Raw genomic sequence first — 19,824 nt, forward strand, 5'->3', positions numbered from 1 at the left:
TATCTGATGACTGACAGGATCTGGGCCGCTGTGGTTGCACTCTTGTGGTCACCAAGCTGGTCAACACCCTACAAGTCCATGTATGGCTGTGACTGGTTCACTCTCCAGGTGAACTGGCTTCTCTGAGCTGTCTTTGCTGACCTCTGCGTGGCCTTTGTAGACACCTGGGAAATGACCTCCAGTTTGGCCCTGCCTGATCGCATCCACCCAGGGAGGCTCATCATCCACAAGGTGGACTTCCTCCTCTCCATCTGCCACACCTGTGGATAGAGGGCAAGGGGACTGGGACAGTTGTGAAGAGGACCACAGCCCTAATAGGACTTCTGGGATATGGGCCAGGTGCCATCAACTTCTCTCACCTGGAAGACTGCAAAAGCTTCCCAACCACAGCCCATTCAATCCTTGCTCCACTCTAACCTCTTTTCCATTCAGAACAAGAGTGTTTGTTTTAAAACATAAATGAGCCCAGGTCATCGGCCTGCTCAAAAGCCAAGGCTCCGATCTCAGTCACTCTGCAGTTTCATTTATCGCCACTCTTCCAACTCCATGGATTCCTGCTGCACAAGCAGATCAAGGGGTACAGCTTTCTCCTCATTCTGTTCTCTGATCAAACATCATCTCCTCAGAGGCTTTCCCTGACTACCCACCCCTCAGAACCGGATCCCCTTCTCAGCCTGATTTTTTCTCCTATCACTAACCACAACCTGTAGTTATTTGATTTAGTACTATTATTGTTGTTTGCTTGTCTGTCTCAATAGAATGTAATATCCATGAGGGACAGGGAGTTTGCCTGACTCGTTCACTGTTGTATCCCGGTGCTTGAGACATAGCAGGAGTTAAATAACTATCCATTGAATAAATTCATGAATAAGTCAGATGACTGTGGTGTTACTTCCATGCCCTGCACCTTCTCTCAGCAACCTGCAACCTCTTGAGAAATAAGCAACTAGCCAAAAGGTGTCCCGTTTGCTGTTGATTACATTTGCGTAACTGTCACTGTTAATACTTCATCTCCTTACATTTACATGAAGGCACTATGATTTTCAATGTAGTTTCCAATTTTTATTTACATTAAGGCACTATGATTTTCAACGTAGTTTCCAATTTTTATTTGGGAGAACTCTCCCAATCGTCTCCCATTTTGTTAATGAAACCCTCAGAGGTGGCACACAGCTGGTCCGTCCTTGGTCCGAGTTTGGCTGCTAAAATGGTGATATTGGTGACAGCGGTGGCAGAAGCGCTCTGTCCTCGCTGGGAGTGACCTGGCCCCTCCGACTCTGGCTGACTGGTCCTCTCCCAACCTAGACTTCAGTTCCCAGGCCGGGGGCTGGGGCGGGAGGGCCGCCCTCACAGGCGTCCGGCGTCTCCTGGGGCTCCTCGTCTCCTGGGGCGTCCGGCGTCTCCTGGGGCTCCTCGTCTCTGGCCTCGGGGCCCTCTGCCTCTGGATTCCAGGCCTCCCTGACCACCAGGAAGGGGGCTCCGTGGCCGGGCACGACCACGTCGGCTGTGCCCAGGACCCTCTTCCGGCTCCGCTCCTGAGCCGCCGGGTCTTCGCTCAGGGCCTGCCAGAAGCCCTCGTCCCCATCGCGTTCGAACACGTCGCCCACCACGGCCACGGTGCCCAGGGCCGTGCCCGCCACCACCACGCTCACGTCCCGCTGGCCCCCGTGGCCCGGCGTGGCCCACACCTCGAGCCCCGGCCCCAGCCGCAGGGGCCGCTCCTCCCCGAGCCCGTGGGGAAGGAAGCAGCCCCCGGGGAGGCAGAAGTCGTGCGAGACCAACAGAGCGGCCCTTGGGAACAGCCCCAGGTTCCCGATGTGATCCGAGTGTCCGTGGGTTCCCACCACCAGAGTCACGTCGACGGGGGCCACGCCCTGCCCCGCCAGGGCCTCCAGGAGCCTCTCCCGAGCCCAGGGGCCCCCGGTGTCCACGAGGATGGGACCCCGGGCTGCCTCCTCCAGGGCGGTCTTCGCCTCGCCGCCCTCGGACGGAGGCTCTCGGTGGCGGGAGGCGCGGGGCAGGATGAGGGTCACGGAGCCGTCGGCGCGCACGGCGCCGCCCGCCCCCTCGGGCTCCGCGTAGCCCCGAAGTAGAACCACCACGGAGAAGGGGTCGCCAGGCAGCCGCACGGGGGGCTCCCCGCGCAGCGGCTCGGTCCGCACCACACGGCTCATGGCCGGAGAAAGCGGGGCTGTGGGCCAACGTCCGGGCCCTCCGGGTTCCCACACTCGCCGGAGCCTCCGCTAAGTGGCACCTCCAAGTCTCAGTCCTTCCGCCCCCTCACTCTTAAAGTGGTATCGCCTCAGCCCCCTTCCGAGGATGGTCTCGCCCAACCTTTTCTTCCACGTGAAGCAGCGCGTCTTTCAATGTCTTCGGGGCCCCCGCCTTGCCACGCTCTCGTGGTAGGTCCACACTCGTCACCCTCCCAAGGAGGTCCTTTTTAGTTCCTTCTCTATAACCTACGCCGCTCTCTGCCTTGGACCCAGTTTTACGCCTCTAAGGTTCTAAGGGAAGAATGGAAAGCGGAAAAACGCGAAGGATTTTGTCCGCTGCGAGCTCCCATAAGCCCAAATATGGCGGCCGAGCCGACACCGCCCGCGGCGTTCTAACGCGGCCGCGTTCTCCGGCGTGCGCGGATCCGGACCCCGGCCCAAACGCCGTCCTCGGCCTGGGATCCCTGCCACCTGCCTTGGGCTGCAGCATTACCGAGCACCATTAGCTTCTAACGGGACGGCAGCCAGCAGCCCTGTTCGCTGGGCGGGGCGCTGCCACATCAGCCAGCTAGGATGTGTGCACAGGAGTCGCTGGAAATGTTGGTTGCAGCCGATACTTTTAAAAAAAGAAAGCTTCCTAGCGATATAGAAAATTTGGCACCTGTGAAATTATGTGGCGGGCCATCGGTGGAATGAATATAAAGTAGACTAAGTGCCTACTCCGCCTAACTTATCAGCATCACCCCATCCCCATCCAGCGCCCCCTCCGCGGTCACAGTCAGTTGGCACGTAGCCTTCGGAGATGTAAGTCGCAGAGAATGCCCTCTGGCTTCATCCTTGTAAGGGTCTAAACAAGGCCAAGTGACGTCCCCAAGGCCCCCAACTCCTATGCCATTGCTGACCTCTGGGTGGGGGTTGAAGTAGTAGAGATAATTAAAGGGGAAAGCCTTCAATGTCGTCTCCACACCTACAGCTGAGGGAGCTAGATGGCAGGCAGAGGGCTCATCCGTTGGGGTGGGGCTTCCACCTACTGCTCACACCTTTCTCCCCACAGCTATGCCATGCTGTACCATCAGGATTCTGCCTGAGACCAGATGGGAGAGAACAACTACAAGCTTAGGGGTCACACACACACACACACACACACACACACCATTAAAGCTGTGGGGTAGAGGGAGCTCAGGCTTCAGAGCCTCTCCATGACCCCTGCCCTTCCTGGGGACTCAAAAACAAGGGTCAAAGGTCCTCTGGGTCATGCGTGGGGTGGCCTGGTGCGCTAGTCATCTCTTCTTCCTTTTCCTTCTCCTCCTCTTGATCTTGCTCCTCCTCCCCTTCGGTCTTCTCTTGCCCTTCTGTGATCTCCTTTCCAGTCCAAGTTTCCTGTAGACATGCTAATTTGGGTGATAGAAAACAAGTTAGATGTTGGTCCTGGGGGTAGGGGATGTTGTGGCCTGGCAGGGAAGGGACCAGCCCACACACTTACCAGTTTCAGAAGCTGGGAGCACATGACCTTCACAGAGAAAACGCTGCAGGGGCTGCTCCTGATGGTGGAAGTACCAGTCTTCCACGACTTCTTCAAACTCCTCCAGCATTTTCTCACACTGGTCAAGTGGAAGGGTCAGAAGAGTACCTGCTCTGCTGGGCTTTGGGAACCTTCCTCTTTGCTCTTTACTACCTGTCTCCCCACCCCACCTTGGAGAGGCAGATAGCCAGGAGTTTAAACGTGGCTTACTAGCTGTGTGATCCCCATTCATTCAATAAACATTTACTAACACCTCCTCTACTGAGTAGGTTATTAAACTCTTAAGTTTCAGCTCCTTGTCTGTAAGATGGGAAATGGTAATTAGGTGGTTGTGAGGGCAAAATGAGGCAGCAGCTGAAATGTATATGGCTCCAAACTTGCACATGGTTGGTACTCAGTAAGTGGTAATGCATATTATTAGTCTCCATTATTACTTCTTGATATGCTCCGGGTGCATGTCAATCAATGACAGTCCTCACTCTGCCTTCTTCTCCCTGCTCAGAGGTAGACCTCCCTAGGATCTAGTTCCCCTTTCAGGTTCCCTTCTCACCTCCCTGGGCTGTATCCTAACCTACCTGCTTCTTGAGGAATGTGACCTCCACACTGGGCTCGTCCCACAGCTCCAGAGGGATCCCCAGATCCACCTTTACCCCCTTCTGCACCAGGCCTTTCAGCGTTGCCATGGTCTGACTCTGCCCCTGTGAGATGGGAATTTGGGATCAGCCCAGCCCACTACCTCAGCTTCTTCCTGTCCCTTCCCACCATATCAGTTTTGTCAAGCACCAGAGTCGGAAGGGTAAGTTCCATGAGGGTGAGATGTGGGAGTCTAAAGATGAGGAGGGGACACTGAAAGGCTAGAGAAGGGAGGCTCCAGAGGATATAGGCCTGAGCAGTGGGATCCTGCCCCGGGAGGAGTCTGACCTTGGCATATCTCAGTGAGCCCTTGCGCTCAGCATGAACACTGTAATCCAGAACTTGCTCACATAAATTCTCCAAGGCCTCTTCTAGCCTTGTCTCTCTGTGGGAAGAGGGGAAACAAAGACTCCTTGAATACTGTATGAGCTCCCAGAGCTCTTTCGGGGGTTGAAAGGTGGAGGAGCATCAAGGACTCACGAAACGCTGTAAGGGATGTGTCTTTTCCTCTTGCCCGTGTCCAGCACCTGCCCCAGCTCCAGCACCTCTCGAGATCGTCCAGTGCGTCTCAGCTGTTCCTGTAGCTCCAGACTCAGCAGCTTACACACTAGATGTCCAAAGGGACATGAGAGATAAACAAACATGCCAGCAACTCATTCTGCAGATGAGCAAAAGCAGCAGAGCGTGATGGTTTCAAATGCAGACTCTGGAGCCAGCCTGATTTACAGTCCTGACTCAGCCACTTAGTAAGCTGTGTAGCAATCTGCTGTGCCTTGGTTTCTTCACCTCTAAAATGGAGATAATAATAGTACCTCCTCATAGGGGTGTGGTGAGGATTAAATCAATCCATGTAAAGCCTTTACAATAGTGCCAGCACGAAGTGAGCAGTGTATAAGTCTTTGCTGTTGTTAGGCAGTCATTTATTGGGCTCCTTCTGGATGCACAATAGCAATAGAGAGCAATTAAGACCCACCATCCCTATCCATGAAACACTGCCAATGCAGTCGGGGATAGAAAAAAAGATGGCAAAATGGTGTGATGGTTCCTACCCTAGGGATTAAGACCCTAGCTGGCTTGGCTCAGTGGATAGAGCATCAGCCCACGGACTGAAGGGTCCCAGGTTCGATTCCAGTCAAGGGAACATGCCCAGGTTGTGGGCTTGATTGGGCTGGGGCGCCGAAGGAGGTGTGCAGGAGGCAGCTGATCAATGATTCTCTCTCATCACTGATGTTTCTTCCTATCCCTCTCTAAAATCAATAAAAATATATATATTTTTTAAAAAGACCAAGAGACTTAATCTCATTAGGAAATGCAAAATTCATCCAATGGTTACATATTGACTTCCTGCTAGCCTGGGATTTCCTTAAGGGTGAGCATTGTATCTGTTCCACCACTGTCTTTCCAGCACCTAGCATGTGACCTGGCACATTATGGGTCCCAAGAAAGGGAGTGGCCTATACAGAAGTGCCAAGTGAACTAAACACAGGAGCAAGTAACAAAAGTGCCTAAAACATGCCAGATACTGCTCTAAGATCTGGGAGACACAGGTACTCTCTTTCCCTCCACGGGTACAATACAGTGAGAGGAGACAAATACGAAAAGAAGGCTTCCAAAGGAGGTGACATTTAAATTGGATCTTGGAGAACAACATGCAGAAGTGAGAAGGTTATTCCAGGCAAAGGGAGAAGCAGAGGTGGGAAAAGATAAGGCAGGCTCACTAGCTGCTGAGTACAGTGTGGCTTCAGCATGGGCATTTTGGGGGTGGGAGTTTGTGGAAAAGAAAGAAAGGGGGGGGCATAAAACAAAGAAATGTGTGTTCTGCCCTAACAACAATGTTGGCTGTACTCTAATCACTGCAGGAAGCCTGCCCAGGTGTTAAAGCAAGGACTGACAAGATTGGGTCTGTGTTTAGAAATTCTGACAGAGGAGTAGGGGCACAAGTGAAAGGGGAGTAGAGATTAGGTCCAAGTGTTGAGGAACAGCGGTACTGAAATGCAGGTTAAAAGAAAAAGAATCCAGGGAAGAAGAGTCAGGAAGGCAACAAACTAGGGAACCAGTGCACGCAATGGCCCAGTTCTGAAATGCCTTCTCCCTATTATTGCTCTCTATTGCTATTGTGCATCCAGAAGGAGCCCAATAAATAACTGCCTAACACCAGCTGGGACCCACAAATAGTGCAACCACAGAAGATACTGCTTGCTGTAAAATCCATACAGCACACACACACCCTTTGGAAAGCCTCACACCTATGGGGAACCTCTGTGTGGCCTCCTCTTTCATTTATGAGCGTCAAGGGCTGATTTACTCATCCCCAAGCCCCTTCAGGAGAACGCGGGACCTGTAATTTGGGAGTGTCTCTGCCGAGGTGGAGCAGAGGATATCCACAAGGTAAGCCTAACATCCCGCTCCTGCAGGATCTCCAGAATGAGGTCTAGTGGCTTGGGAAAAACACACAGAAGATGCTCAGTAGCGTGGTGGTCCTGGGCGAATAGTCTCTGAACTACAATTCCCACAAACCATTGGGGCCCAAACCAGCCAGAAAAAGCGGGCTCTCTCTGGATGTCTCATGGGAATTGTAGTGCCATAGATTTTGGAAACCACTATAGGTTCCCTCCCTTGATCCCATTCGACTTCCGCGAAACTCCACCAAAACCTCCCTCAGGTCTTTAAGGAGGTTGAGCGACCCACCCATCACGGTCCATTTGGTCCGGCCCAAACAAAGGAGGTGGGGCAGAGGGATGCCAAAAGGGGCTATTCCTTTCAGATACCTTCGCATTTGCTGGGCAAGCGTTCTGTGTCATCGTCCTCCTCCTTCGGCGCCCCAGCCCAAGCTGGGACGCATGCAGTCAAAATGAAAAGCAATATTCCCAACGGCACAGGTCCCATGACAAAGTGCTGTCCACAACTTAACACCCCTTGCCTTCTAACCAACTTCGGGCAGGCAGCGGGCCCTTTTAATTCCGAGGCAACTTTGTCGAGCCCAGCACGGAGGCGCACGCGCAGTGCCGACCCGAAAGGGGGCGGGACCACGTCGCTCCGGCCTTCCCCGCCCGGGATTTGTGGCGCCTCCGGAAGGTCCTGGCCGCCGGGTAGTGAGGGGATACACAGAAGTCAGCGCCACAGAAGTGTTTGCTCCTGACATGTAGCTGTAGACACAGAGTTTTTACATAATTTCAGGCCGTGAGTCTAGACAATTTATTCCTGCTCAGAGAAGGGGTAGGGACTGGCTCCTTTTCTCTGCCAGGACCGGCTCCTTGGAGGGGGCGGGGCCAACATGGCGCCGAGCGCCGGCTGAGCGGGCGCTTTGGCGGCGGTGAGAGTTCTTCGTTCTTGGGGCGCTCGGCTGGCGGGAGGGGGTCGAGGGGTACCCCGGCCTAAACCCCTTGTCGGGCCTGTGCGGGGACCAGGAAGAGGACGGTTGGTGGCGTGTCCGTGCGCGTGGGGACTCTATGTGTTTGCATTGGAGGGATGATGGGGGATGAGGTGGGCTCCCGGCTCCTTCGAGCTGGACCCCCGGCCGGGGGACCGCGGGCCCGTTTTCCTGTTGGCTCTCGCTCAGGTTAGTCCTCGGTGAAGGCTTTCCGCCGACTCCACCGGCCTGAGGGGCTGTCGAGCGCTGTGAGCTCTTCCTGGCAGAGACCGCCGGGTGTTGAAGGATTCGTAGTTCGCCAGGACGCTGGGGCACGACCGCCTCCTGTACCCCGGCTCCAGGCGCAGAGTATGTGTGAATAAGTGTGTTCCCGGCAAATTAGACCAGAGTGGAGGAGGAGAGCTGGATGTGTAGGGAAGAACCAAATTCTCTTGGGTCTCCATCTTCTCACGCCCTCGGCGCGTCCGCCCCAGCCCCACCGACATCCCGCAGTCGCAGTCGGCCCTGAACACTTTTGCATCCGTTTTCCCAATACCAGCTTTACGCGAGCCCCCTTCCTGCTGGCCAGACAGTAGATTCCAAGCTTGGGTCTGTACTTGCTCCTCTGGATAACGCCGGTACCGAATATGTATTGAGCGCTTAGATCTCTCTAATCCTCACAGTTCGTTCGTTTACTCAGCAAATGTGTATTGAATATTTACAGTGTCTCGGGCAACAGTCTGCTGACTTGGAACACATCAGTGAACACAATAGACAAAGCTCTCTGTCCATACGGCGCGGGAGGAGGAGGTGTGGTGATCATCGATAAGAAATGATACAATATGGATTGGATGTTAGATGCCATGGGGAGGAAGAGGGTGGGTGGAGTGTGCTGTTAAATAGGGCGGTGGAAGTAGGCAGTCAGGCTGTCATCTGGGGAAGAGCATTCCAGGCAGAAGGAATAGCAAAGGCCATGAAACAAGAGCATGTCTCTCAGGTTTGAACAGCAAGGAGGGCAGTGGAGCTGGAAGAAGGAAGGAAAGGAGGTCAGAGATGTCATGCAGAGAGGGCCTTGTGGACCATAATAAGAATTTTGGGTTTTTCTGGATGGTAAATGGGGAGCCATTACAGAGTTTGAACAGTGACCCAATCTGACTTATAATTTGACAGGATCACTCTGGCAGCTGTGTTGGGAGTAGAAGTCAAGAGCCAGGTGAAAGCCGGAAGAGCTTCTCCGGGGGCTATTGAAGTTCTCCAGGTGATAGATGATGGGCACCTGCAGTGGGAATGGAGGAATCTGGCTGGATCACCTAGTGCAATGGTCGGCAAACTGCGGCTCGCGAGCCACATGCAGCTCTTTGGCCCCTTGAGTGTGGCTCTTCCTAAGCCGTAGGAGTGCCCTAATTAAGTTAATAACAATGTACCTACCTATATAGTTTAAAAAATTGGGCTCTCAGAAGAAATTTCAGTCGTCGTACTGTTGATATTTGGCTCTGTTGACTAATGAGTCTGCCGACCACTGCTCTAGGACATTCTAACATTAAGCAGGTGAGGAGGAAGAACCAGAAAAGGAAACTGAGGGTAATGGCCAGTGAGGTAGGAGGAAAACCAGAAGTTGGTGCCACAGTGGAGTAAAAAAAAAAGTTTTCAGAAAGTAGTAGTCAGCTATGCTATGTACTGCTTTTGAGGTGAAAGAAGATGAGGACAGTGGGCCTTGGATTTGGCAATGTGAAGTCATCCATGACCTTGAGAGTTTCAGGGACCTAGAGGGACAAAGGCCTGATTGGAGTAGGTTCAAGAGCGGAGAGGAGAATTAGAAACAAAGTTAAAACAACTTTTTGAGGGAGTTTTATTGCAAGGAGGAGAAAAAATGGGGTATATCATATAAAGTGAAATAAAAGATTTGTCTTAATGTTTAATTTGGTAAAATACACATAAAGCCCATCATCTTAACCATTTTTAAGTGTAGTTTAGTGGCATTAAATACATTCACATTGTTGTGTGACCATCACGACAATCCATCTCCAGAACTCTTCACATTGTAAAACTGAAATTCTGTCCCTATTAAACAATAACTTCCCATTCCCCCTCCTCCAGCCCCTAGTAACCACCGTTCTACTTTCTGACTCTGAGTTTGACTACTTTAAGACCCTCACACGAGTGGAATCATACCATATTTGTCCTTTTGTGACTGGCTTATTTCAATCAGCATAATGTCCTCAGGGTTCATTCATGTTGTAGCATGTGTCAGAATTTCCTTCTTTTTAAGGCTGTTTTTAAGCTAGGAAAAATAACTGCATTTTGTCGGCCGATGGAAATGATCTGGTAGGTTGAGAAATTGATGACAGAGGGAGATGGGACAAACACTGGAACAATGTTGGAGGTGGTGTCGGGCATGACCAGTTTCTCTGTAGTAACAGGTGGGAAGGCAGGTATGTGGGTAGAGTGCTACTCGGTGGGTGGACATGGTGAAAGCCTGGGGGTCCCTTCTGATGGTCAGAAGTGGGGAAGGAGAAAGGCTGTCACACAGGACAGAGGGAGACTGAGTCAGTGAGTTACACTATGCTTGTCTGGCAGGATTAAGGGCCCATTTGAAGTTTGTGGCCATGAATTTAAAGTGGCAATTAGCCATGATGGTTGTGTATTTTTCTCATCATATTGAATTGTACAAGCATATAGGGTCAGGGTGTGAGAAGTTGTATTTAACCAGAACTGTATTTGTGTCAAGTAATAATGCAAGAAGGGACAAGAGAGAGGAAAGTATGTGTAAAACAATCTTAGGAAAAAAGGGTCTTCCGTATTTTATGGAAATATGGAAACCCAAAGCAGGGACAGTTGAAGTAACCTGCCCTAGAAACACAGCACAGTAATGCTAGGGCTGGTATTTAAATTGAGGGTCAAGATCATTCCTACTGTGCCTCACGTGTATAGTGCCTGGCATAGAGTCAGAGCTCAATAAATTATGTTGAACTGGATCGAATTGCTACCTCCTTCTGTTACACCCAATGCTGACTCGTGCGGGGATGGACAGAAGGTACCACGAGTTCTTCCCTCCTCACATCCTCATTGTCCTCCGTTTGTTGTGGCCTCTCCTGAGCAGACAGCCCTCTACTTTGGGTCTCACATTTCTTTTTATCTCTTCTGCCCACCCCTTCCCCCCAGGATCTCCCATCTCTCCACCCTGGGGCATCACCCTTCAGGGGAGGGAGGAAGAGCTCCGGAATGGCTGAGGAGAAGAAGCTGAAGCTCAGCAACACTGTGCTGCCTTCGGAGTCCATGAAGGTGGTGGCCGAATCGATGGGCATCGCCCAGATTCAGGAGGAAACCTGTCAGCTGCTGGCAGATGAAGTCAGTTACCGCATCAAGGAGATTGCACAGGTAATCTGGCCCCTCCCCCAGCCCTGCATTGTGTTGAGGAGGATGCCCAGGCCCCTTCCTCGGTGTCTCAGGCTGACATTTGTTCTCCCACCCAGGATGCCTTAAAGTTCATGCACATGGGGAAGCGGCAGAAGCTCACCACCAGTGACATTGACTATGCACTGAAGCTAAAGAACGTGGAGGTGATTGGGACACACAGGACTGAGATGGGCAGGGGGTGAGAACAGGCCTCCCGTGGGCCCCCTTCTCATCCTGCTGTCTTTCTCTCTCTCTCTCCTGAGATAGCCACTGTATGGCTTCCATGCTCAAGAGTTCATTCCTTTCCGGTTCGCCTCTGGTGGGGGCCGGGAACTCTACTTCTATGAGGAGAAGGAGGTTGACCTGAGTGACATCATCAATACCCCTCTGCCCCGGGTGCCCCTGGACGTCTGCCTCAAAGGTTGGGGGAAAGGAGAGCGGGGGGCAGGGGAAGGAAAGGAGGGGCAATGCTTATGGGTTTAAGGAGACTCACAAGGATGAAACACTCAGTGTGAGATCCCTGGTGAGTGGCAGGAAGTGGGAACAGGAAAGAAAACACATGTTTCTTAGTGTGGAGTGACTCCCTAGTATTCATCTGCAGTTCAACTTGATACCTTCCTTCCTCACAGCTCATTGGTTGAGCATTGAAGGCTGCCAGCCAGCTATCCCAGAGAATCCACCTCCAGGTAACCTCCCTGCCCAGAGCCCATCCCTCTGTCTCTCCCCACCCCCACCCCCGCCCCTCCTTCTACCTCAACACTCTTGCAACTGACTGCTTTCCCACCAGCTCCCAAAGAGCAGCAGAAGGCTGAGGCCACAGAACCCCTGAAGTCAGCAAAGCCAGGCCAGGAGGAAGATGGACCCTTGAAAAGCAAAGGTCAAGGGGCTGCTCCAGCTGATGGCAAAGGTCAGTACTGCTAGGCCAGGCCTCTTCGGCGCTTTCCCCAAAGCCAGATAGTCACTGTGAATTGGGTGAGGTCAGCCAGAAAGCCCCAGAAGGGACCAAGCAGCGTAAGGGAAGCCAGGTCTCCCTGGGTAGGTGAGTAGAGGGTCAAGGTTTCTCTGATACTGAGGCCGCTTCTGGAGCTTTCTTTTTCAAGGCCATCTTCCCAATTTACACAGGGAAAGAGAAGAAGGCACCACCCCTCCTGGAGGGGGGCCCTTTTCGATTAAAGCCCCGAAGTATCCATGAGCTGTCTGTGGAGCAGCAACTGTACTACAAGGAGATCACTGAAGCCTGTGTGGGGTCATGTGAAGCCAAGAGAGCGGTGAGGCCCCGCCACCCTGCCTTTACCGCAGACCCTTCTCTTGGAGGCCTCACAGGTTCTCCCCGTGGTGTCTGCCCCACCTCACTCATTCCCCTCCTCCCACAGGAAGCCCTTCAGAGCATCGCAACAGACCCAGGGCTCTATCAGATGCTGCCACGATTCAGCACCTTCATCTCAGAGGGGGTGAGAGGATTCAGACCCCGCCTCTGCTCCCATGTGGTCAAGGCCCTAGAATGAGGTTCCCGGGGGTGAGGAGTTGGCAGGGGAAGCTCATCTAAAGTGTCTCCCTGCCCTGTCACTTCTCCCTCCTATAGGTCCGTGTGAATGTGGTGCAGAACAACCTGGCCCTGCTCATCTATTTGATGCGCATGGTGAAGGCACTGATGGACAACCCTACGCTGTATCTAGAAAAATACGTGAGTGGTCCTGCCTACCCACCTCTTATCCCAGGCTTTGGAGACCTCACCGCCACCAACAGTAAGCCAGTAACCATAATTAGCTGCCTTATCACTTTTCTCTCAGGTGCATGAATTGATTCCAGCTGTGATGACCTGCATCGTGAGCAGACAGTTGTGTCTGAGGCCAGATGTGGACAATCACTGGGCACTCCGGGACTTTGCTGCCCGCCTGGTGGCCCAGATCTGCAAGCATTTCAGCACAACCACTAACAACATCCAGTCCCGGATCACCAAGACCTTCACCAAGGTGAGCCAGAATAAGGATCATAAGCCCTTTCACATCTCTACCTCAGGGTTGTCACCAGGACAATGAGAGCAGTGGTGGTGGGTCAATTGTGGGTGGAAATTGAAAACAAGGGGCAGAGGGCAGAGGGATTGGGAATGGGACTTGAGCCGTATGCCATATATATTTGTAATGTCTTAATGATCTACAAGGAAAGTGTGTTTATGAGACTTGGGTCCTTACCAATTAGGCTTTCAGGCCCATTTACCTGGATTTATTTTCCATCCCCTTACAGAGCTGGGTGGATGAGAAGACTCCATGGACTACACGTTACGGCTCCATTGCAGGCCTGGCCGAGCTGGGACATGATGTCAGTGGGGAAGCACTTGGGAGGGAGGCATCATGAAGTCATAGTGGGCAATAGCCCACCACCTGGGAGACTCTGTGGTGACCCCAGGGCCCTGGCTTCTCCTCTTCCTTTCCAACAGGTGATTAAAACTCTGATTCTGCCACGGCTGCAGCAGGAGGGGGAGCGGATCCGAAGTGTCCTGGATGGCCCTGTGCTGAGCAACATTGACCGAATTGGAGCTGACCACGTGCAGAGCCTCCTCCTGGTGACCAGAGCCCCCTCCCCGCCCCCCTGCTTCTTCCCACTGATCCTCCCTCCCCCCCTCACACTCTCACACGCGCACACACACACACACACACACAGGTACAATGTTTAGCAAGAATGTGGTCTTTTATTCATTTATCCCATCTTTGCCTCATATATTCAGAGCAACCTCAGAGTCCAATACTATTTAGCAGATGGAAAAGACTGAGGCACAAAGGAGTTAAATAAGAAATAAGAGGTCTTAAATCTCAAGGCTTCCAGACTGCACTACCCTTCATGCTTCTGCATCACTTTGGCCCATTCTGTGTACAGCAAATGCCCTATGGACCAAAACTACCTCTCAGATATTACCAGGGTATTTAGCATGTTCTCTGTTCACACCAGTTGGTGCCTATGTTTTCTTATTAAGAAAAACCACAGCATTCCTTATACACACTGCTATGCCAGCAGTTTGGCCTTCAACAAGAACATACTGAAATGGTAATAGCCTTTTTCATGCCTTCACCATGTTTCTGAGAATCCCGACCCTCTTCCTACCTGCCTTTTTTTTTTTTTGCTTTATCTCTACAGAAGCACTGTGCCCCTGTTCTGGCAAAGCTGCGCCCACCACCTGACAATCAGGATGCCTATCGGGCAGAATTTGGGTCCCTTGGGCCCCTCCTCTGCTCCCATGTGGTCAAAGCCCGGGCACAAGCTGCTCTGCAGGCTCAACAGGTCAACAGGACCACTCTGACCATCACTCAGGTCAGTGACAGTCCAGGGAGGAGGAATGAAGAATAACAGGGGCGGGACAGAGCCCCAGTTTGCGTTGGGATGTGGAATTAACGGCATGCCCATGCTGAGCATGAATTTTTTAAAACCCGGGGCCCTCCGAGTCAAAAGTTTTGGAGGCAGCTAAACCCCCACCCCAGTGAGACCAACTCAGGAGCAAGACGAGCCCTTTTTCTTAGATGTTGACATTTTCTTCTTGCGTCTTCCTCCTACAGCCCCGACCCACGCTGACCCTTTCTCAGGCCCCTCAACCTGGCCCTCGGACCCCTGGCTTGCTGAAAGTCCCTGGCTCCATTGCACTGCCCGTCCAGACACTGGTGTCTGCACGAGCTGCTGCTCCACCTCAGCCTTCCCCTCCTCCCACCAAGTTTATTGTAATGTCATCGTCCTCTAGTGCCTCATCCACCCAACAGGTATGTAGAGCCCTATGGGACCAGGGATGATGGGAAGCATGTCACCATGCTGTCCTGAGAGACCCCAGAGTAGAGCCCAGTCACCTCTGGGCCCAAAACAGGAGCTAGAAGGAGCACTTCCCAGGGGCCCCGAAGGCCATAGCTTCTCCCCCTGAGGATGAATCAGAGGATTGATTATTTGGTTGGAGCAAGTGAGGTATTCCCCCAGGCCTGGGGAGCGGTGAGGATGCAAGATAACAGACACTGACTTTACATTCTTCTCCCAGGTCCTGTCCCTCAGCACCTCAGCCCCTGGCTCAGGCTCCACCACCACCTCTCCTGTCACTACCACGGTCCCCAGTGTGCAGCCCATTGTCAAGCTGGTCTCCACTGCCACAGCTGCACCCCCCAGCACTGCCCCCTCTGGCCCCGGCAGTGTCCAGAAGTACATAGTGGTCTCTCTTCCCCCAACAGGGGACGGCAAAGGAGGCCCCCCCACCTCCCACCCTTCCCCAGTCCCTCCCCAGTCCTCAGCCCCTTCCCCACTTGGGGGCAGTGCCCTCTGTGGGGGAAAACAGGAAGCTGGAGATAGCCCTCCTCCAGCTCCAGGGACTCCAAAGGCTAATGGCTCCCAGCCCCCTGGATCTGGCTCGCCTCAGCCTGCCCCTTAATGCTGTCACACATCTGCCAACCTTCTCTTCCCAAGACTCACTCTCTCTCTCTCTCTCTCTCTCTCTCTCTCTCTCTCTCTCTCTCTGCGCGCGCACACACACACACACACACACACACACACACACGCTGGGTGGAAGGAAGTAGTCATCTGCTTCCCTCACCTTAACTTTCTTTTTAGATATTGTACAGCCAGCTCCTCGTAATAAAAGTTTGATTTATAAGTTCTGATTCACCTCAGTCCTTCCTGTGTCCGATACAATGGAAGGATCTAACCTGTTGAGCCCTCGTGGTCTCTAGGACTTGGGTCTCTTCCAGCCAGATCCATAACCACAGGCCAGAAGGATGGAGAAGACAGTATCGTCCTCCTGCTGAAACACAGGCCACCGTCTTTTCTGCCCATGTCCTTGTTTGGGGAGCCTCAGATCCGAATGACATAAGCATCACTGTGGCTTAGGTGTCGCACCCACTTGTGGGGGTTGGCATTGCTGCAGTGTCTGAATGCCAACCTGAGGAAGCGAACCTGGAGGCCGGAGCACGTGTGCCGGGGAAGCTCAAAGGAGAGGCTCGCAGGGCCCAGCCCCAGAGGAGGGGCTGAGGTGGAATGTCCTTGACCAGGAGGCCCGGGCAGACCTGGGACTTCCATCTGTGGGGGACAGAGGCAGAGGGATGAGTGCCGAAGACAGAGAGGAAGGTGGGGAGGGGAGCCGTGGGGCCAGGAAGGTGATTATATTAGTGGGAACAACGCAGCAACTATATTAGGAGACATGAGTTGGGGCTGAAAATGGAGGGAGAAGTGGGCCTTAGAGAATCAGCAGCTGATACCTGGAAAAGGCCTGAGAGCTGAGAGCCTCCTTGCACGCGAGGCAGGTCCCAGCGAAGGGCTCCATCCCACAGCTCTGCCTTCTGCTCTGGGCTACTCAGCTCCTGAGACAGGCTAGAGTTTGGAAAGGTGCTAGGCTCAGCCCGACTGCCTCAGGGGCAGACCACTTCCACCCCCGCAGTATATACTCTCCTCCCCAGTGCCATCCTGTTGTCCAGGGAAGCTGGTAAAACCATAATGCACACACACTAACCTGACCACCCCTCGAGGCAGGGGAAGATGAAGCCTGATATTGAGAGCCTGGCTGCAAACATGAAAGGAACAGAGTCAGCCCCAGAAAGGTAGTGACTTGTCTCCACGCTTCATTAATGTCACAGCTGGAATTCACCACAAGTTCCACCCACCCCCTTCCCAAACTCTCCAGCCTCTAACTAAACTGATTCCTAGGCTGGTGGCTGCATCTGAAAGCCATAGCGACAGGTATCTATCTGGGCCCTTTCTCCTACTCCCTATAGCTGAACTAGTCTTGGCTACCCCCACTCATACCTCTTTGGGGGCAAGTCACATCGTAACTTCAGATAAACCTGGAGCCTGGATGAGAGAATACGACACCGTTACTCTAGCCCAAGCATGTCAAACTCGTGGCCGGCATGCAAACGAGACATGCGGCCTACTGGCCGCGGGTTTGACATGCTTGCTCTAGCCATATCCTACTGGCATCTCACCAGCCCCCATACATGTACTGAAGGAAGGCGAGAAGGGCTGAAATCTACTCAACTCTGTTAGTCACTAGTGTTCACGGGGCTGAGTCCACTTGGAGGGAGGGTGCCTTTTTCTAATTTGTAACCTATACCACTAACCACCATACCTCCACAATAAATCTACCTATTGACGTGGGTTCCAGAGAAATTCTAGAACTGGAAATGGTCTCACCTGCCTGAGCCTCGATCCCACTGCACAGAGGGAAAGAGCCGGAAGGGAAGCGGGGAGGGGAGGTCATCTGAGAGTTGGTACCGCATCACAGTCAGCTAAGATGAGGGAGAAACGGAGATCAGTTTGGTCCCCTCACACCTGAACTGCCTCGCTTCCCTTGGGTAGATGGAATATGCTAGGCCAGCCCATCCTGACCTCGCCCTGAGGTGGCTGCAAGCGGAGTATTCGATGAGACTCAAATTCATCCAGTTGCACCGAGCTGTGAAATGAGACTTCATCCACCCGAATTCCTGGCCCATAACCTAGAAAGAAAGACTCCTCTGCTAAGCCATATTTTGGGAGAGAAGAGCAGGGATGGGATAGGGATCTGTCTCTAACTTCTCTGCATGAAGCTTCTGGTAGGAGAGAAAGACCCACTTTTTTCTCACCTCTCAGTTCCGACTTCCCCACACAAAATTCTTCTGTCAAGCCAATGCGCATCTCTGCCAGAAAAAAAGGACATCAGAAAAGGCCACCAAATACCACCACAAACCCCACCAAGAAGTCTGTCCCACACCCAACCCTAGGCCCACCCTGCAGACTTCTCACCAGAGCCACTGGGAAGAAAGCTCTTGAGTCGGATCTCCCCCTGCACATCCACCTTCAGCAGTGAGCCCTGGAGTGGCAGAGACGTTAGTGCCCAGAGATGACCTCCCCAAATGTGTTTGCCAGATACTACCTGACCCCAGCTCCAGGGCGGGGGGCCCAAACTTACATTAGATGCTATCAGTACGGACAGTCTCTCAACCACATCCAAAAACACTTCATTCTTTTGGCTCTGAGGAAGAGAGGGCATTTGGGTAGTTGGAGGCCGAACAGCCTGTATTCTAAAATGGACAGAGCGGTGGACGCTAGGGCCAGGGTGGGGGACACGAGGTATGGGAAGGGACTGGATTATCCAAATCTAGGAGAGGTGGGAAGATAGGCAGGCATCTTGGACTCTGGGATCCCCTAAAACAGAATCAGAGGGTCTGAACCTGTTTAGCGTCCCTCACCTGGTCAGAACGGCTGGACAGGACGGGGCGGCTGGCTGCACTGCTGGGGGCCACTTTGCTCTGTTGTGTCTCAGCCCCAAACTGCAAAGCACCCGAAGCAATCAGTCCTCCAGGTCTGACACTCCCGGCCGAACCTTCTCCCTCCTGGTCCTCTGTCCCTCTACTCACCAAGCCCACGCTGCTGAGATCGAAGAGGCTGAAGGGTTTGCTGACCACAGCCTCGGTCTGGATGAAGTTCCTCAGCATCTCTGTGGATGTGGTCTGCACATAGCCATAATCCTACCGACGGGGAAGAGCCGTTTTAGGGGGGCCCGTGGAGCAAAGAGGTGAGATGGAGTGGCCTTGGCCTCACCATCAAGGAACAGCTCTTTAGGGAACAGGGCCAACCGAGGACATCTCGGACCCTTACCAACACCTCATCCAGGAGTTCATAGACGAGGGCCACGTTGCGGGAGATGGTCCCCTCTCCCAGGGAGCCGCAGTAATCGCCCAGGAGGGTGGCCAACCTGAGAAAAAGAATGGCGTGTGCCTCTCTTCCTCCTCTCGCCCCCAACACCCAGCTGCCCCGCCCTGCCCTCCTCACCGAGAGAGCAGCTCTAGGAGGCTGAAGGGAGAAATGTTTTCTGAAGTCGTGGCCACCAAGTAGAGACCACTGTGTCTGATGTGAACAAAATGCCGGTCATCGTGGTGCTGAGGCAGAAAAGGGGGGGGGGGGAGAGAAAGCGTCAGGAAGGGAGTTGTGCTTAAGGGCCCACGAGATTTTAGCTGGTACCCCGATTCCCCAACTGCCCAGCAGTGCGACCTCGGGCGAATCAGAAACCTCCCAAGGGCCGTCTCCCCAAGTGTAAAGTGGGGTTCATGAGAGTCCCTTCCTCATGCGAGGAGCTGTGCCTGCTATATCGTTAGCGCTCAATAAACTTTCCTCAATATTATTTGGAGGAATGCACGGCCCCCACCCCAGTGGGAAGCTCTCAAGGACACAGCCCCGAGGGGGAGGAAGCGTCCCCTCCACCCGAACCTGCCAGAATAGCACTCCAACCCCCTGTGGTTACCATGACAACCGGGGACTCTTCTCCAGGCAGTCCCGTCAGCTTCCGGTAGAAGAGCTCGGCCACATCCCGGCCTCCACTGTCCCCGCGGACTGACCGGTTGAAGGACAGCTAAGGAGCCGGAGACACAAGCTAGCTCTGGGACACTACTCCCACCCCAGCCTCCCCCCGTGGACTCGTGGGTCAAGGATACAGTCCTTGTAGATGAGTGGGTCGCCCTTGGAGGACAGGATGAAGAACTGGGAAATCATGGCCGTTCTGCAGAGTGGACAAGGAGAGGAAAGGGACGGCAGCCCCGAACAAAGGGACGCGTGTAGGCTGGCCCTTTAAGACCGACTCTCCTCTGACGCGGGAAATCCGGCGCCTGCCCCACCCCGCCCAACCTGTCTCTTTCATCACCCACGTCGCTTCCCCGTCACTCAGCCCAGGTTCGCCTGGTGATTGGTCCAGGCTGGGCCCGCGGCGAGAGGGCGGGACA

At 53.4% G+C, this 19,824-nt stretch overlaps 4 protein-coding genes across 11 annotated transcripts; 1 reads left to right on the top strand and 3 right to left on the bottom strand.

The window, feature by feature from the left end:
* Positions 1–1,049: 1,049 nt before the first annotated feature.
* Positions 1,050–2,182, bottom strand: MBLAC1 (metallo-beta-lactamase domain containing 1). Its single transcript, XM_059693710.1, has one exon. The coding sequence runs from the start codon at positions 2,172–2,174 to the stop codon at positions 1,302–1,304; it is 873 nt and encodes a 290-aa protein (XP_059549693.1). The 5' UTR covers positions 2,175–2,182; the 3' UTR covers positions 1,050–1,301.
* A 1,267-nt stretch (positions 2,183–3,449) lies between these two features.
* CNPY4 (canopy FGF signaling regulator 4) lies at positions 3,450–7,375 on the bottom strand. The gene is made up of 6 exons (XM_059693711.1): positions 7,137–7,375; positions 4,849–4,975; positions 4,657–4,753; positions 4,311–4,433; positions 3,697–3,814; positions 3,450–3,604 (listed from the first exon to the last, which is right to left on the bottom strand). The coding sequence occupies exons 1-6, from the start codon at positions 7,252–7,254 to the stop codon at positions 3,450–3,452; spliced, it is 738 nt and encodes a 245-aa protein (XP_059549694.1). The 5' UTR covers positions 7,255–7,375.
* A 25-nt stretch (positions 7,376–7,400) lies between these two features.
* TAF6 (TATA-box binding protein associated factor 6) lies at positions 7,401–15,735 on the top strand. 8 transcript variants are annotated; one of them, XM_059693699.1, is made up of 18 exons: positions 7,618–7,785; positions 8,442–8,527; positions 8,888–8,975; positions 10,880–11,095; positions 11,191–11,277; positions 11,381–11,534; positions 11,743–11,799; positions 11,901–12,020; positions 12,236–12,381; positions 12,487–12,564; positions 12,696–12,797; positions 12,904–13,086; positions 13,358–13,432; positions 13,551–13,676; positions 14,246–14,419; positions 14,662–14,859; positions 15,126–15,555; positions 15,610–15,735. In XM_059693699.1, exons 4-17 carry the CDS (start codon positions 10,940–10,942, stop codon positions 15,507–15,509), a joined length of 2,040 nt encoding a protein of 679 aa, XP_059549682.1. In that variant the 5' UTR covers positions 7,618–7,785; positions 8,442–8,527; positions 8,888–8,975; positions 10,880–10,939; the 3' UTR covers positions 15,510–15,555; positions 15,610–15,735. The 8 variants fall into 8 exon arrangements, with proteins under 8 accessions (XP_059549684.1, XP_059549687.1, XP_059549682.1 ...); XM_059693700.1 differs by lacking the exon at positions 8,442–8,527; XM_059693701.1 differs by lacking the exons at positions 7,618–7,785; positions 8,442–8,527; positions 8,888–8,975 and adding an exon at positions 7,401–7,548.
* On the bottom strand, positions 15,708–19,743 carry AP4M1 (adaptor related protein complex 4 subunit mu 1). The gene is made up of 15 exons (XM_059693708.1): positions 19,540–19,743; positions 19,350–19,438; positions 18,881–18,987; positions 18,707–18,803; positions 18,466–18,576; positions 18,298–18,378; positions 18,018–18,080; positions 17,852–17,918; positions 17,692–17,745; positions 17,459–17,565; positions 17,264–17,358; positions 16,877–16,921; positions 16,584–16,634; positions 16,333–16,444; positions 15,708–16,153 (listed from the first exon to the last, which is right to left on the bottom strand). Exons 1-15 carry the CDS (start codon positions 19,595–19,597, stop codon positions 15,929–15,931), a joined length of 1,362 nt encoding a protein of 453 aa, XP_059549691.1. The 5' UTR covers positions 19,598–19,743; the 3' UTR covers positions 15,708–15,928.
* Positions 19,744–19,824: the final 81 nt, after the last annotated feature.

The sequence above is a fragment of the Myotis daubentonii genome, chromosome 4 (assembly GCF_963259705.1).
Source record: "Myotis daubentonii chromosome 4, mMyoDau2.1, whole genome shotgun sequence".
Classification (NCBI taxonomy): Eukaryota; Metazoa; Chordata; class Mammalia; order Chiroptera; family Vespertilionidae; genus Myotis; species Myotis daubentonii.

Coding starts and splice junctions, on each gene's coding strand:
- AP4M1 (XM_059693708.1), bottom strand. CDS start 19,597: ATGATTTCCCAGTTCTTCATCCTGTCCTCCAAGGGCGACCCACTCATC. Junction 18,577..18,706: donor AACTCCTGGATGAGGTGTTG/GTAAGGGTCCGA, acceptor CCCCGTCGGTAG/GATTATGGCTATGTGCAGAC. Junction 17,919..18,017: donor CCGTACTGATAGCATCTAAT/GTAAGTTTGGGC, acceptor CTGCCACTCCAG/GGCTCACTGCTGAAGGTGGA.
- CNPY4 (XM_059693711.1), bottom strand. CDS start 7,254: ATGGGACCTGTGCCGTTGGGAATATTGCTTTTCATTTTGACTGCATGC. Junction 4,434..4,656: donor GCTCACTGAGATATGCCAAG/GTCAGACTCCTC, acceptor CCCATCTCACAG/GGGCAGAGTCAGACCATGGC. Junction 3,815..4,310: donor TCACATTCCTCAAGAAGCAG/GTAGGTTAGGAT, acceptor CCACTTGACCAG/TGTGAGAAAATGCTGGAGGA.
- MBLAC1 (XM_059693710.1), bottom strand. CDS start 2,174: ATGAGCCGTGTGGTGCGGACCGAGCCGCTGCGCGGGGAGCCCCCCGTG.
- TAF6 (XM_059693701.1), top strand. CDS start 10,940: ATGGCTGAGGAGAAGAAGCTGAAGCTCAGCAACACTGTGCTGCCTTCG. Junction 13,433..13,550: donor TGGCCGAGCTGGGACATGAT/GTCAGTGGGGAA, acceptor CCTTTCCAACAG/GTGATTAAAACTCTGATTCT. Junction 13,677..14,245: donor ACGTGCAGAGCCTCCTCCTG/GTGACCAGAGCC, acceptor TTATCTCTACAG/AAGCACTGTGCCCCTGTTCT.